The sequence below is a fragment of the Heteronotia binoei genome, chromosome 8 (genome assembly GCF_032191835.1).
Source record: "Heteronotia binoei isolate CCM8104 ecotype False Entrance Well chromosome 8, APGP_CSIRO_Hbin_v1, whole genome shotgun sequence".
NCBI lineage: Eukaryota > Metazoa > Chordata > Lepidosauria > Squamata > Gekkonidae > Heteronotia > Heteronotia binoei.
The window spans coordinates 1,758,013-1,775,331 of NC_083230.1; the positions used below are offsets into that span (position 1 = coordinate 1,758,013).

The 17,319-nt window shown below is 47.3% G+C and overlaps 1 protein-coding gene across 1 annotated transcript in view; it reads left to right on the top strand.

Annotated features, from left to right (window-relative positions):
* Positions 1-17,319, top strand: part of HGF (hepatocyte growth factor) — a 187,275-nt gene that overhangs the window by 79,249 nt on the left and 90,707 nt on the right. Inside the window, exon 7 of the mRNA XM_060246022.1 lies at positions 5,400-5,518. Within this exon, the coding sequence (XP_060102005.1) occupies positions 5,400-5,518 (119 nt within the window). The remainder of the gene's footprint in view (positions 1-5,399; positions 5,519-17,319) is intronic.

The following is a 17,319-nucleotide window of genomic DNA, read 5'->3' on the forward strand; positions in this document are numbered from 1 at the left end:
CGTGCTTTGAAAAAGAATATACCATATGGCCAGTTTGTAAGGCTGAGAAGAAATAGTACCCTAATGTCTGATTATCTTGAGGATAGTGCTAAGTTAGCATCTCATTTTGTTGGTAGAGGCTATCCAGAAAAAGATGTTAGGATGGCTAGAAAAAGGGCTGCCAATCTGGATAGAACACAGTTACTAAAACAGAATCCCAGGATGAGAAATACTAGATTACAATGGGGATTAGAATTTAGTTGTCTGTCTAGCAGAATTTGTAATGTGGTAAGGAAGCATTGGCACATTGTAAGTGATATTGGAGGTTGTGAAATACCACCACAAATAGGATTGCATCGCACTTATTCCATTAGGGATAAATTGGTAAGATCAAGAGAATACCAATCGGTCAAGCATACTCTTAAAGGGCACTTTGCTTGTAAAAGGTGTGCAATTTGTCATTTATCTGTGAATGTCAAAGAGTATTATTTTGCTGAAAAGACTAGACCATTTGTTCTAAATCATTACTCTACATGTGCTGTGATCAGGCAGGCAAAAAGGGACTATGAGGAGCATATTGCAAATAACATAAAGACCAACAATAAAAATTTCTTCAAATATATTAGAAGTAGGAAACCAGCCAGGGAGGCAGTGGGGCCCTTGGATGACCATGGGGTAAAAGGATTACTGAAGGAGGATAGGGAAATGGCTGAGAAGCTGAATGAATTTTTTGCTTCAGTCTTCACCGTGGAAGATGAGAACTTTTTGCCCGCCCCAGAACCACTAATTTTGGAAGGGGTGTTGAAAGACCTGAGTCAGATTGAGGTGACAAAAGAGGAGGTCCTACAACTGATAGACAAATTAAAAACTAATAAGTCACCTGGTCCGGATGGCATACATCCAAGAGTTCTGAAAGAACTCAAAGTTGAACTTGTGGATCTTCTAACAAAAATCTGTAATCTTTCATTGAAATCTGTCTCCATTCCTGAGGACTGGAAGGTAGCAAATGTCACCCCCATCTTTAAAAAGGGTTCCAGAGAAGATATGGGAAATTACAGGCCCGTCAGTCTGACTTCAATACCGGGAAAGTTGGTAGAAAGCATTATCAAGGACAGAATGAGTAGGCACATTGATGGACACGGGTTATTGAGGAAGACTCAGTGTCAAGTCTGATGTTTCAATAATGAGACCTTCTTGATAAAAGTTTCTAGTTTATTGTAACGTGTTGTTAGACTATAGAGTTAAAATTGAAAGACTGGCGAATACACAATCAAGGCAAGCATTTAAGGTATACATCAAAGGGATTCTTGAGGGAGGGGTACTCTATGCAGGGCACATTCACCCATTGATGTTACTATTTCGTTCTCAGGCCTGGCCGGCCTTGGCCGTCTTGACACCATTCCCTGAGAAGGCACTACTATCTTGTTCCCATATTCCCATTTCAAAGCGGTACTACATAACAAAAGGAAGGGAGGAGGGAAAGGAGCGATCAAGCTAGCAGCATCGGTATACAGTATGGCTTTTACCCAGGATCCTTTTCCTGAACCAAGGATGTATTCTATAAAACTACAGCAGACTTGACACTCAGCATGGGTTCTGTAAGGGAATATCTTGCCTCACTAACCTGTTACATTTCTTTGAGGGGGTGAACAAACATGTGGACAAAGGAGACCCGATAGGTGTTGTTTACCTTGACTTCCAGAAAGCTTTTGATAAAGTTCCTCATCAAAGGCTCCTTAGAAAGCTTGAGAGTCATGGAGTAAAAGGACAGGTCCTCTTGTGGATCAAAAACTGGCTGAGTAATAGGAAGCAGAGAGTGAGTATAAATGGGCAGTCTTCGCAGTGGAGGCCGGTAAGCAGTGGGGTGCCGCAGGGCTTGGTACTGGGTCCCATGCTCTTTAACTTGTTCATAAATGATTTAGAGTTGGGAGTGAGCAGTGAAGTGGCCAAGTTTGCGGATGACACTAAATTGTTCAGGGTGGTGAGAACCAGAGAGGATTGTGAGGAACTCCAAAGGGATCTGTTGAGGCTGGGTGAGTGGGCGTCAGTGTGGCAGATGCGGTTCAATATGGCCAAGTGCAAAGTAATGCACATTGGGGCCAAGAATCCCAGCTACAAATACAAGTTGATGAGGTGTGAACTGGCAGAGACTGACCAAGAGAGAGATCTTGGGGTCGTGGTAGATAACTCACTGAAAATGTCAAGACAGTGTGCATTTGCAATAAAAAAGGCCAACGCCATGCTGGGAATTATTAGGAAGGGAATTGAAAACAAATCAGCCAGTATCATAATGCCCCTGTGTAAATAGATGGTGTGGTCTCATTTGGAATACTGTGTGCAGTTCTGGTCGCCACACCTCAAAAAGGATATTATAGCATTGGAGAATGTTCAGAAAAGGGTAACTAGAATGATTAAAGGGCTGGAACACTTTCCCTATGAAGAAAGGTTGAAACGCTTGGGACTCTTTAGCTTGGACAAACGTCGACTGCAGGGTGACATGATAGAGGTTTACAAGATAATGCATGGGGTGGAGAAAGTAGAGAAGTCCTTTTCTCCCTTTCTCACAATACAAGAACTTTTGGGCATCCGATGAAATTGCTGAGCAGACAGGTTAAAACGGATAAAAGGAAGTACTTCTTCACCCAAAGGGTGATTAACATGTGGAATTCACTGTCACAGGTGGTGGTGGCGGCCACAAGCATAGCCACCTTCAAGAGGGGTTTAGATAAAAACATGGAGCAAAGGTATATATATATATATATATATATATATATATATATATATATATATATATATATAAATTTTTGCCACTGTGTGACACAGAGTGTTGGACTGGATGGGCCATTGGCCTGATCTAACGTGGCTTCTCTTATGTTCTTATGTGAATACTATCAATTCTTCCTTTTTTTTCTGAACTGCAATTTGTTAGCCTGCAACCCCTGGGACAATTTTGGGGGTGGGGACTGGCATGCCAGAATGATGCCTGTGTGCTGACATCACTTCCAGGGAAAACAGGTGATGTCATGATGACTTGGGGGCACTCCAGCCTTTGCAATAGAATTTTTGCAAAGCCATGATGCCACTTCCATTGTCCCCCATTTTCCCCCAGCCTTTCAGGTATAGCAGATAATGAATGCGTTTGCTGGGGGGTTTCCTGCTGTAGCTGTGGTGGAAAACCTGGCAACCCTAAGACTGATTCTGTATATGTTTGTTGAGAGAGTGGGACTTAACCTGTAAACCTTTGTGGGAGTTCAGTGGAGTGTTCTTACGTGTATTTGCATATAGTGTTCCAGTTTTACGGTTTCCAACAGTGGGAATATCAGCCTCTAAGGAAGCAAAACAATATCCAAACCAGTAGCAAAGTATACTTTTCAAAGATGTTGAGAACTGCACCATGAACTTGATCATTGTTTGAAATGATCATGATTGAATTGTTTACTTACACACAAGTTGAGCCCCTTTCTGAACTGCTGTTTTGTGATGTTGAGTAGCTTTATGTAGTCACTTCTGTGTTTTCCTGCAGAAATTGGAAGGCAAATTATGCCTTGGTAAATAAACATTTCTAACATGCACAGTGACCAGTCAGAGCAGGTGCTTGCCATATCTCAAGGTGAGGATCACAGTTGCCTGGGAAGTGATTGGTCTTTCTCAAAGAACAGCTACAACTTCCATGAAGCAGTGTGAGAACAGGCATGCACAAATTTATTCTGATCTAAATAATTTGCCAGACACTGATGAACAATGAAAATGTAATAAGAGTTACAGGGAGACACCTTCCTAGTAAGTGCCAGTGGTGAAGCATTAAATGTTTTTGGTTGGTTAATGTAACAAATAGCCAACGGAAAGGCTTCTGTGGCTGATGTGGGGGGAAGCTGTGGCAAAGCATTGTGTTATGTACCCTTTTGTACAATGAGTTCTTCAGCATGTTTGAAATGTTTGTTGAACATTCAGCTGTGATGATCATCACACCTTTCATTCATTTAACCATCCTTGACCATGAAGGGAATCTTTTGCTCTTGCTATCCAGATAATAGTTTGTCACTTGCCACAAATTATTTTCTAGTCATGTTGACTTTAATTCATCAAAATACTGAAGCATATGTTAAATGTAGAAATGAGAATTAATATAATAACATTTACTTAAATGCAGAATGGAGACTAGCAAATTTGGCAGGTTATGCAATCAAGTGCGTCGTTACAACCAGTATCAACCAATTTCCTTAGTGGTCAGCTTCTCTGGTTGATAAATCAAGATAGCCATGTTATGCTGTCTGTAGCAGCAGAAAAGAGCAAGAGGCCAGGAGCACCTTAAAGACTAACAACATTTGTGGCTGCAGGGGAGGAGCTTCCATGAATCACTGCTCACTTCTTCAGATCTTGCTCTTTTCTACTGTTTTGGCAATTAATAGTAGGTTCAAAGAGCTTAATCACAATAACTTTTGGTTTTGTGGCAAACCCCTCCCCCCCCCACAAATCCCCAAACACTCTGACACTGCTTTCCAAGGCATGTTATCAGCAAAGGAATGTGGTTACCATTGCCCCCTCCCCAGCAGAATCAAATGGATTATTATTTTAGTGGTTTATTTTTCTGGATAAAACATCCCTCAGCAGGCAACTGTAAGTCTGATCAGCTCATGAAGACTACATCTGCTAACAATTCCAAAAATACATTGAAATAAAAGTAGTTGACATCTGCACTCCCCTAAATATAATTCAACATTCACTTGCAATATACCACAAATAATAAACGTAAAAATCAACAATAAAATGTTGTTCATTTCAGGTGTTTTAAGATGTCTGTTTTATCCCCTTCAATTTAATTAATAATATTGGGGGGGGGGGGGGGAGGGAATGAAAGAATTAAAAGGAGTAGGATTCTGACAAGATAAAGGACAGCAGAGGAAAATTAAGTTTCTTTCCATTTTTCTTATTTGCAGTAGTGAAAGAATGAGGGCCCCTACATAATCTAAATGCTAAAAATAGAACTCTCATTAGCAAAGAGTTCATTGAAATAGCATTCCCATTTGAACCCAGGGCTGTTGAACTATAATCTTTAATGAGTCTGGCATGGCAGGAAGTGTTTATGTTGTCCACTCTTAATTGGCCCCATTTGAAGAAGACAAAATAACTCTTTTTTGGTCAGGCCAGAGGTTAACAGGAGGTTTGTCAGTTAGTTGAAGAACCCTGTTTGATATCATGAAACCTATCTGAAGAGTTCTCCTCCTGGGGTGTTTTGATGGCTTCCACTCCTTCCCATCTGTGGTTGTTCAGCACTTGCATGTGTGATCTTTTATTTCACATGGGTCAACTCTCAGTCATCTGCAGCAACAAGCTATTTAGTTCTTCTCTAGTGTATGCCTGTGCAGTGTTGCCTGCCAGACTTTGGCTGACATGCTTGTCCTTGTTGGTGTGGTTTGTAGACATCCTGACAAAGGCCTTGATGATAATTACTGCCGTAATCCTGATCACAAGCCGAGACCGTGGTGCTACACACTTGACGCCAATACCATCTGGGAGTTTTGTGCTATTAAACCATGTGGTGAGTTTAAATTGAATATTTCTTGCTTCCTTTTTCTTTCTCCAAAGGTAGATGCCAGTAATCTATGTATAGCCTGCAAGATAACCAAATTATATTTTGGATAGACTTGGATCATATTGTTTACCATGTGGAATTCTTGCATTATGTGTCCTCCTACCACATATGAGTATCTTCTCATTTATCTGTGAAAAATGGCTGCCTCTCAGATTGCATGGCTGAGATTTGCTCACCTAGAACATGTACTAGGAAATGCTTCTCACATCTTCTCTGAAGATGCACATTGCTAGAGAAGTTTGCAATGGTAGGCAAGCAGTTACCAGTCTTGTCATTCAGGAACTCAGTCTTGGATGATACACTGGCTCTGGATCCATTCCAGTCCAGCTTCTGACCTGGTCATGGGATGGAGACAGATGGTCTCCTTAGGCAGCTGAAGGGGGTGAGTCCATGATACTGCTATTAGGTCTTTCAGCAGTGATTGACATGGTTGACCATGACCAGTCGACCAGTGCCTCACTGCCATTGGAATATCTGGGACTGCCTTGCAATGGCTGTGCTCATTTTCCATGGGCAGGGACAGAGGGTGGTGCTTGGGGTTTATTTGCAACACCATTGGTTGCAACATCCCCCAGGGGGCAATCCTCTCCCCATTGCGCTGTAATATCCATATGTGCTCTCTAGCCCAGGTAATCAGGAGGTCTGAGCTAGGGTGCCATCAATATGCTAATGACACCAAGCTGTATGTGTTAATGGATGGATGGATGGCCAGACACCACTCCAAAAGATCTGGCCAGTTGTTTGGGAGCTATGGTGGAATGGTTAAAACAGATGCCTGAAGCTGAACCCAGCAAAGATGGAGAACATAAGAGAAGCCATGTTGGATCAGGCCAATGGCTTATCCAGTCCAACACTATGTCACACAGTGGTTAAAAAACCCAAGTGTCATCAAAAGGTCCACCAGTGGGGCCAGGACACTAGAAGCCCTCCCACTGTGCCCTCCTAAGCACCAAGAATACAGAGCATCACTGTCCCAGACAGGGAGCTCCAACGATAAACTGTGGCTAATAGCCACTGATGGACCTCTTCTCTATATACTTATCCAATCCCCTCTTGAAGCTCTCTATGGTTGTAGCTATCACCACCTCCTGTGGCAGTGAATTCCATGTGTTAATCATCCTGCTCAGCAATTTCATTGAATGTCCACGAGTTCTTGTATTGTGAGAATGGAAAAAAGTACTTCTTTCTCTACCTTCTCTATCCCATGCACAATATTGTAAACCTCTATCATGTCATCCCTCACTCGATGTTTCTTCAAGGTAAAGAGCCTCAAGTGTTTTAACCTTCATAAGGAAAGTGTTCCAACCCTTTAATCATTCTAGTTGCCCTTTTCTGAACCTTTTCCAATGCTATATAGCATTGGAGGTCCTGTAGCTGGCCCAGGAATGGGCAAGGCCAGGATTTCGGCTTCTCACTCTGGGTGGGATACAGCTGGCACAAGCTTCCTCTGTCAAAGGTTTGTGAGTGTGTTGTGTATGTGGACTGCATGTTTCATGTTCCCTTAACCAGTGGTTCCTACTGGCTTCATTGGAGGACTGAGGACTTAGGACTCAAGGACAATGGGCAGTAGGATCCAGATCCCTGCTGCCCTGGCCCAATCAGACACCCCCTGCTGGTTCAAACGACCCAATGGTGTTCTAGCATGGGAACCCAGGACTGTATAAAGTTGGCCCCGTTCAGCTGTCTTCTAGCCTACCAGTCACCATGCTGTAATTCAGTAAAGAGCTATGATCACTGCAAACTTGTCTCCTCAATGCATAAACCCATTATATTATAGTGGCGACAAAAGTGGGATCATGTTCAGTGTGTCCCGGCAACCAGCACTGAACCACGCATCATTACTCTCTGCACTCCAGCTCCGCGCATCGCATCGCCACTGCCGACCTACATGACTAACACTGCAGGATCATTGTCCAAGTTTGACCCAGCTCACCCCAAGCTCTGGGAAACATGGGCCAAGCAATTCAAGTACTACCTCATGACTCATAATATCAGGGACGGGGAAGAAGACTGGGAAATGAAGAAGGCCCTGCTACTGAGTTTCTGTGGCATCACCACCCTGAGGCTAGCTGAGAGCCTGGTAGCCCCAGCGACAGTTGAGACCACCACCTATAAATAGATAATCATGTCGCTGATTGGTCATTTCTCCCCATAGCCGACCAAGATGATCTGCCGGCTCTGCTTCTTTGATCGTCACCAGCAGCTGAACGAGTTCGCAACAGACTACCTCAGGGCCCTGCGAGAGCTTGGAGTCCAGGGATGATTTGCACAACCAGAAGAGGTCCTGCTAGATAGGGTTGCCCATCGCTGAGATGGACAACCCCACACTTCCAAAGGCCCTGAAGGTCGCCACTGCCAACAAAAAGGTCGTGAAAGAGCATGGTCGCCGTTCCGAAGGCAGTGCTCACCAGCTCCCTACCTCCATGTCATAAGACTCTGATGGTGATGACACCTCATGCTGCACCAGTGATGCCCACCTCCACATACACCGGAGACCTCAACCGCCCGGGCCTGTGTCAGCTGCGGGGAAGCCCACAAGTGACGATCATGCAAATTCAGGGACATTGTCTGCCACCAATGTGGGAAGACGGGCCACCTTGCACGATTCTGCCAGTTTAAACCGCCTAGATCCACATTGGCTGGAACGCCCCATTGCAGACATGGCCATCAACAGGCGCCTGCCAGTGATGAAGAGCTACACTCCCTCGAGGCCTACACCTCCCAGGTATGCCAGCTTTCCATGCCCTTTCTGGACAAACTCAAGACCAACGTGATCATCAAGGGTACTCCATGGAAAACGGAGATAGACTTAGGGGCCACCTTTTCTGTGATCTCAGCACAGACCGCCCTCCCAAAGACTGTGTTCAAATGGGGGACCCCGCCTGCACCCATCCCCAGTGGTCGTGAGGGACTTTCAAAAACAAGAAGTCACAGTGCATGCGGTGGGTTTTCTTTTGAGTCAAATATGGACAATTAGAGGGAATTCTGCCCCTTCTAGTCATTACTGGGTCCCTCCTGAACTTTTGGGTTTGATCCTCTCAGGATCTATGTAGTAGGCATTCACCAGGCCCACGTAGGCATGGACTTCAAATGCATTACTGGGGAGTTCCCTTCTGTCTTTGACGGCACTCTGGGAACTTACACTGGGTTTCCTGTATCCCTGCAACTGAACCCCACCGTACAGCCCATAAGGCTGAAGGCCTGATATGTCCCTTTCACTTTAAAACCAAAAATTGAAGAGGAGCTGGATCACCTTGTGGCGCAAAGGGTCTTAGAGCCAGTCTCCAATGCACGGTGGGAAACCACCATCAGTGAAGCCCAATGGCAGTGTCCACATCTGCGTGGACTACAAATGTATGATTAACAAGATGCTGCAGGACAATACCTAACCGATTCTTGTGGTCAGCCATGTTTTGGCTTCACTGGCAGGGGCCAAAATTTTGGGGAAATTAGACCTGGCTCAGTCCTACCCTGTAGATGGGGCCACAGCAGAGGTGCAAACCATCATCACACACAGGGGCACTTTCCAGGTCAAGTGCCTACAATTAGGGGTCAATGGGCCTCAGGGATTTTCCAGAACTCTCCTAAAGGGTATCCCCAGGGTCCAACCATTCTTTGATGATGTGCTGATCACCGCCGTCACCGAGGAAGAATTTGCCTCCTGCCTCTGTGCAGTGCTCTAATGTTTCGACTCAGCCGGGCTGAAGGTGAGGGAGAAATGCCTCCTGGGGGTCCCCCGTATTGATTTCTTGGGATACACAGTAGATGCCAGTGGAAACCACCCCATGCAAGACAAGATCCAGGCCATCTGCAACATGCCCTCTCCCACCAACAAGGTGGAACTCCAGGCATTTCTTGGCCTCCTGAACTTCTACCACACCTTCCTTCCATAGAAGACTGGGGTAGCTGAGCCCCTCCACCGGCATCTGGACAAAAGGGCACCCTGGGTCTGCGGATGCCAGCAAGCTGCCGCCTTTCAGGCGGTGAAAGACTTACATCCAACAGCTTGCTGGCTCACTTCAATGAGCGGCTACCCATCATCCTTGCCTATGACACCTCATCTAATGGGTTGGTGCTGTCTTGGCTCGTCTGCTACTGGACAGCTGTCAGGTCCCAGTAACTTACTACTTGAGGACTCTACAGCCGCCAAAGTGCAACTATGCACAGATAGACAAATAGAGGCTGAACATAGTCACGGGAGTAAAGAAATTCCACGACTTCCTCTATAGCTCTTCACGATACTGACGGACCACAAGCTGCTGCTCAGACTCTTCTTGTCAAGCGTGGTAGAATTCCATTAGTAATTGATTGTTTTAGGGTCCTTCATAAAACTGGCCTGTGAAATATCATGGAGTACCAGGGTCTGTTAACTCTGTTATTCTTTCCCCCTCCCCCTTCTTACTTTATTGCTTGCAAAGTAGAAATAGAAAGAAATTAAACTAACTTGAGAAAGAATAATCAGTACCTTCCCATACATTCCTCTTAGGGAGTGCGACACATCTGGGGAAAGCAAGGACGGAGTCCTGATAACGCCATGAGAATGTAGACATTTATGATAGTTTATGTGTGAAGGTGGGGTGGGGGGGTGGGCTCCCTCTGGGTGTCCTGCTCCCCCAGGGAAAGTGCATGCGCAATACATCGCCTCTCCTTTCCCGGTGTAGTGAACGCTGCGTGGTCACTGTCTGGCTATGCCTGGCAGATGGTCACTGCAATGGCCTCTCCTACATTACTGCCTCCGTGGCAACACCTTCTCGCTGGTCCCCCCTGTTTTCGCAGAGTTTGCCACGTCATGGTGCAAACGAATGTCCGGCGGTATAACCGGATGAGCAGGTTGGGCTCACCAACCTCGCCAGCCAAGAGAAGGAAAACTCTAATATCAAGCCCGGGCAGACAGAGCTCGTTAATGTAACAGCTACCATCTGGAGGACTCGCTGCCGGCGTCCCGGCTTACTGGGCCATGGCAGATGACCCCATGGTGAAAGGGTGGAACCAGTACTGTGCACACTGTGCTTCACCTAAAAATTCCTCTGCGCAGGCCTGAAGGGTATCCACATCCACAACCCACAACATACCAAGTCCTTCAGCGATGGGCAAGGGGCAAAACGGCAGTTGGAAGATGCCACTGGAAGCCGCAGTCCCAATCCTGCATGTAGGTGGTTCAGTGTATTGGTCGCCTGATGCTGACCCGGAGACAAAAGCATTTTTCGGCAGCACCCTGAACGACCAAGCAGCCCTATTTAGGGACAACACTGCTTGCTCCGTATGGAGAGGGGCCTAGAAAAGGTGGCCTAAACAAAGCTCGTCTCCTCCCCCCCAGTTGGCTAGCCGCAGTCAACGGTCATCTTTACTTGCGGTCAAAAAATAACAACAAAGAAAAGGCATGCACCTGCCTCACAAAGTGTGCAAAGACTAAAGCTTGCGTGTTGGAACATCAGAACCATGCTTGACACAGTAGACAGTGGTCGCCCTGAACGACGCTCTGCTCTAGTTGCCCTCGAACTTCTCAGGTTGAATATCGACATAGCAGCTCTCAGTGAAGTCTGTTTCCCTGAGGAAGGTAGTCTTCAAGAACACGGCGCTGGCTAATACCCTGTACTGGTCGGGTAAGTCAAAGGCTGAGAGCTGCCTTTCTGGCGTTGGCTTCATGATCAGGAACTCCATTGCCTCTAAACTCGCAAACCTGCCAACAGGTCACTCAGATCGCATCATGTCTATGTGCCTCCAACTTCAAAACAAGCAGCATGCAACCCTCTTTAGTGTGTATGTTCCAACCCTTCAAGCAGATCCTGCAGAAAAGAACAAGTTCTATGCTGATCTACGTAACCTCGTATGGAAGACCCCTATAGAGGACAAGGTGATCATCCTTGGCGACTTCAATGCCAGAGTAGGTAAAGACTCGGAAGCCTGGAAAGGAGTACTTGGCAAACACAGCATTGGCAACTGCAATGAGAACGGGCGCCTCCTGCTAGAATTCTGCACGGAGCATCAGCTCACCATCACCAACACTATCTTCCAGCAGAAGAACAGTCTGAAGACAACCTGGATGCACCCACGGTCCAAGCATTGGCGCCTTATTGACTACATTCTGGTGCGCCAGAGAGACCTTCGAGATGTCTTACACACCCAAGTAATGCCCAGTGCAGAATGTCAAATGGATCATTGTCTTGTACGCTGCAATCTCCATCTTCACTTTAAATCCACACCCAGGAGAGGAGGTATCCCCCGGAGGAAGTTTCAGGTTGGCAGCCTTCAGTCAGTCGAAGTTAAAGCTGCCTTCCAGGCAAAACTCCAGTCAAGAATTGAGGACCCCAGTTGCCTCACAGATCCTTCTCCAGAAGCACTCTGGGAACACCTAAAAACTACCATCCTGTTGACCTCTGAAGAAGTCCTTGGGTTCTCCACAAGGAAGAAGAAGGACTGGTTTGACTAGCACAATCAAGAGATCCAAGAATTACTGGCGAAAAAGAGATCTGCCTACCAAGCACATCTTGCTCAGTTCTCCTGTCCTGGGAAAAAAGCAACCTTTCGCGCTATATGTAGCAACCTCCAGCGCAAGCTTCGAGACATTCAGAACGAGTGGTGGACCAAGCTTGCAGAGAGAACCCAGCTCTGTGCAGACACTGGTGATTTAAGAGGGTTCTACGAAGCCCTGAAGGCCGTATATGGTCCCTCATATCAGGCTCAGAGTCCCTTGCGTAGTGCAGACGGCCAAATGCTCCTCACAGACAAGGCATCCATACTGAACCGGTGGTCGGAGTATTTTCAGGTTCTCTTCAGTGCCAATCGCGTAGTTCAAGATTCAGCAATCCACCTCACCCCACTTCAACCAGTGAAAACAGAGTTGGATGAGATCCCCACCCTAGAAGAGACTGTTAAAGCCATCAAGCAACTGAAAAGTGGCAAGGCAGCGGGAGTCGATGGAATCCCACCAGAGATCTGGAAGCATGGGGGCATAGTACTACATAGCACACTTCACAAAGTACTTGTCACCTGCTGGGAACAAGGCAAACTACCACAGGACTTTCGCGATGCAATCATCATTACTCTACATAAGAACAAAGGGGAAAAGTCAGACTGCTCCAACTACTGGGGGATAACCCTGCTCTCTATCGCAGGCAAAATCCTTGCTAGAATACTCCTGAACAGACTGGTGCCCACCATTGCAGAAGAACTTTTCCCAGAGAGCCAGTGTGGCTTCAGAGCTAACAGGAGCATCACAGACATGACATTTGTTCTTAGGCAGCTCCAAGAGAAATGCAGGGAACAGAACAAGGGTCTATATGTGACTTTTGTCGACCTTACCAAAGCTTTTGATACCGTTAGCAGGAATGGCCTGTGGCAAATCTTGGAACGTTTAGGATGTTCCCCAAGGTTCCTCAGTATGGTCATCCAGGTACATGAAGACCAGCGAGGCCAAGTCAGACACTGCAACGATCTCTCGGAGCCCTTTCCAATAGGCACAGGTGTGAGCAAGGCTGTGTTCTCGCGCCAACTCTCTTTACGATCTTCTTTAGCATGATGCTTCAAAGAGCTGCAGTAGATTTAGATGATGACGATGGTGTCTACATCCGCTATCGCACCGATGGCAGCCTGTTCAACCTGAGGCGACTAAAGGCCCACTCCAAGACAATGGAAAAACTTATCCGAGAGCTACTGTTTGCTGATGAAGCTGCACTTGTCTCCCACTCGGTATCAGCTCTGCAGCATATGACGTCCTGCTTTGCAGAGGCTGCCAAGCTATTCGGCCTAGAAGTTAGTCTGAAGGAGACAGAAGTTCTCCACCAGCCTGCACCCCAGGAAGATTATCACCCTCCTTGCATCACTGTGGGTGAATCAGTTTTGAAGACAGTCCAGCAGTTCAGCTACCTGGGGTGCATCATCTCCTCAGACGCCAAGATCGACAAGGAGATTGACAATAGACTGGCAAAGGCAAACTGTGCATTTGGCCAACTGCATAAAACAGTGTGGAGCAACAAGCATCTGAAAAAAGGCACAAAGATCAATGTTTACAAAGCGGTTGTGATGACAACCCTCATCTACAGCTCCGAATCGTGGGTATTATACCATCATCACCTGCGACTCCTTGAGCGCTTTCATCAGCGCTGCCTTCGCACCATCCTCAACATCCACTGGAGTGACTTTGTGACCAACACTGAAGTCCTCAAGAGGGCGGAGGTTACAAGCATCGAGGCATTGTTGTTGAAGACGCAGCTGCGCTGGGCAGGGCATATCTCCAGGATGGAAAACCACCGCCTTCCCAAGATTGCCCTGTATGGCGAACTTTCCACCAGCCATCGAAATAGAGGGGCACCAAAGAAGAGGTACAAGGACTCCTTGAAGAAATCCCTTGGCACCTGTTGCATTAACCATCACCAGTGGTCTGACCTAGCCTCAGATCGCAAAGCATGGAGGCACACCATCCACCAGGCTGTCTCTTCCTTTGAGAACGCACGCATAGCTGGTCTTGAGGACAAAAGGAGATTGAGGAAGAATCGCACTGCTACAGCACCAACCCCAAATCAGACTTTTCCCTGCAGCCACTGTGGCCGGACCTGCCTGTCCCGCATTGGTCTTGTCAGCCACCAGCGAGCCTGCAGCAGACGTGGACTACTGCACCTTTCTTAAATCTTCGTTCGCGAAGTCAAGCCGAGAGAGAGAGATGTGTGAGAGCACATCCCTCACCCCCACCTTTTGGAATCCTTTTGAAGTATGTCTTAAAAGTATTGTATCAATGTATCTTTAGCATCACACTCAAGAATCTGTTACACTGAAAGTATCAGTCTATCAATAAACGTAGTTTTGTATCAAACTTGACTCATTGAAACCGCATGCTTGACACTTCTTCTCTGGCTGCCAAACACCCCAAATGCTCTCACTCCGGGTCCTGCAGTAGTCCATCTTCCTGACTGGGTACCAGCACTCCTTACAATACCAGCCAGAGAAGGCGATGGGGCATGCCAATGCATTGAGCTGCCTGCCACTTCTGTTGGGGGACACTGATCCTGCTCCAGCTCACCAAATTATCCTGTTTGAGTCCCGCAAAAGACATTGCCCGTTAGTCAACCAAGGACCGGGTACTCTCTCACATTTGGACTGGGTATGGTGGGCCACCAGTTAGGTGGGCCTGAATTTTATAGCCTATGTGTCCCACTGGGATGAATTGTAAGTCCACAAGGGGTGCCTCCTTTGGGGAAGTAGAGTGGTCATACACTAACCCCTGCAACAGTGGGTGCTAACGGTACTTCATGAGACTCATTTGCGAGTGGTGAGGATGGAAGCGCTCACTTGCAGCTATGTGTGGTGGTGCAGGATTGACGATGGAATTGAGTCCTGGGTCGCCCAGTGCCAATCCTGCCAGGAGACCAGACTAGAACCTCCTTGTGCCCCAGTACACCACTGGGAGTCTACCTGAAACCCATGGTCTCACCTGCATTTGTACTTTGCCGGACCCTTCCAGGGACAGATCTTCTTTATAGTGGACTCTCACTCAAAGTGGCTGGAAGTGGTCCCCGTGTCATCTACCTCCTCTCAGGCAGCCATTGGTGCCCTCTGCAGGGCCTTTGCAACACATGGCCTGCCGGACACTCTCGCCTCAGACAACGGGACTGCTTTCATGTCTGGGGAATTTCAGGATTTTTGTGCATGGAATTTGATTTGGCACATCAGATCCACACTCTTCCACCCAGCTACAAAGAGCCAAGCGGAAAGGATGGTGCCAACTACCAAGGAATCCCTCCGCCACATCATCCACGGGGACTGGGAGGCCTGCCTCACAGAATTTCTCCTGGGCTAGCATACCATCTTCTGCACCACCACAGGCCACAGCCTGGCAAAACTCCTCCTGGGCTGGTGACTGTCCACCCTCCTTGACCGGGTACACCTGGACAGGGCCTTGGACTTGCAGGAGTCCGCCAAAGTGCTCAAGGCACACTGAGGGTTCACCCTGGAGACCCGGTCTATGCACAGAACTTTGCAGGCAGCCCAGCCTCGATGCCGGCCAAGATTACCAAAGTTCTAGGGATGGTTTCATATGAGGTGAATACAGAAGGTGGGTTCACCCTCCGGTGCCACATTATCCAGCTGAGGACCTGTACCCCACCGGAGGATGGGGTCACCAGCCACAGCCCTGTCGGCAAGCCAGAAGGTCTGCCACTGCAACCGAGGATTCAGATCCTGGGCCACTGGCTGAGCTCACATCCCCCGATGCTGCTGCTCCGCAGGCTGAAACACCAGCAGCGCCAGCCCCTTCGCTCACTTTGCTGGAAGTCACGGGCCTGGGGCAAGCCCCCACAACTGCTCCTCCTACCCTGGTACCCAGGCAGTCAGAGAGGGAGTGCCGCAAACCTACTTACCTCAGAGACTATGTATGTTAGGACTTGTGGGCTAGGGAGGGAGGGATGTTGTGTAAGTGGACTGCATGTTTCATGTTCCCTTAACCAGTGGTTCCTGCCGGCCTCATTGGAGGCCTGAGGACTGAGTTTGGGACTAAAGGACAATGGGCAATAGGATCCAAATTCCTGCTGCCCTGGCCCAATCAGAGGCCCCCTGCTGTTCAAACGACCCAATGGCATTCTAGCGCGGGAACCCAGGACTGTATGAAGTTGGCCCCGTTGGCCCCATTCAGCTATCTTCTAGCCTACCAGTTAGCATGCTGTAATTCAATAAAGAGCTATGATCACTGCAAACTTGTCTCCCCAGTGCATAGAACCCACTATATTATAGGGTGACTCTTGCTTCCTCTCTTACTTTGGAGGTACAGGTCACAAATATGGCCAGGACAGCATTTTCCCATCTTTACCAAGTCCAGCAGTTGTTCTCCTACCGGTTCAGTGCTGATCTAGCCATAGTCATCCATGTAACAGTCACCTCTTGACTGGCTTACTGCAACTCACTTTATGCAGGCTTGCCCTTGAACTTGCTCTAGAAACTTCAAATGCAGCTATGTGAGTCCTTACAGGTACCCCCTTGAGTGTGCATATACGACCTGTGCATTGGCTCCAGACTGTATCTGTGGAACCACCTGTCCCTACATACCTCTCAGAGAGCTTTATGCTCATCCAGTACCAATGTGTTGGCAGTCCAAGGTCCCAAACTGGCCCAGCTGTCTTCAACCAGGACCAGGACTTTTTCAGTCCTAGTTCCAGTCTGGTGGAACTCTCTTCTTACTAAAATCCAGGCCCTGTAGGGCTTGACTCAGTTCTATAGGAGCTGTAAGACTGACATGTTCCATCGGGCATATGGTTGAGGACAGCAACAGCTAGTAAAACCAATGGCCTCCTGGGTTTCTTCCCCCCCACCGTTTTATTCTCATACCCTTCTAGTTAAGAACTTTTCCGTGAGTGGAATATGATGCTACTTGCAGTTGCTTGCAGGAGAAATGTGTGATGTCATTTAATGATGCTGGAATCTGAATGTATTGTATGGATTTATTATTTTATTCATATTTATTGTATGATTTTACTATGTACTAAATATGAATACAATCTCCTTTACCTTCCTCCCCCACAATAGACACCCTGTGAGGCAGGTAGGGCTGAAAGAGCTCTCACAGAAGATGCCCTTTCAAGGATAGCTCTGAGAAAGCTATGGCTGACCCAAGGCCATTCCAGTAGCTGGAAGTGGAGGAGTTGGGAATCAAACCCAGTCCATGCTCTTAACCATTACTCCAAACTGGCTCTCACTATAGAACTAAACAAAGGTAAAGAAAGTCCCCTGTGCAAGCACCAGTCGTTTCTGACTCTGGGGTG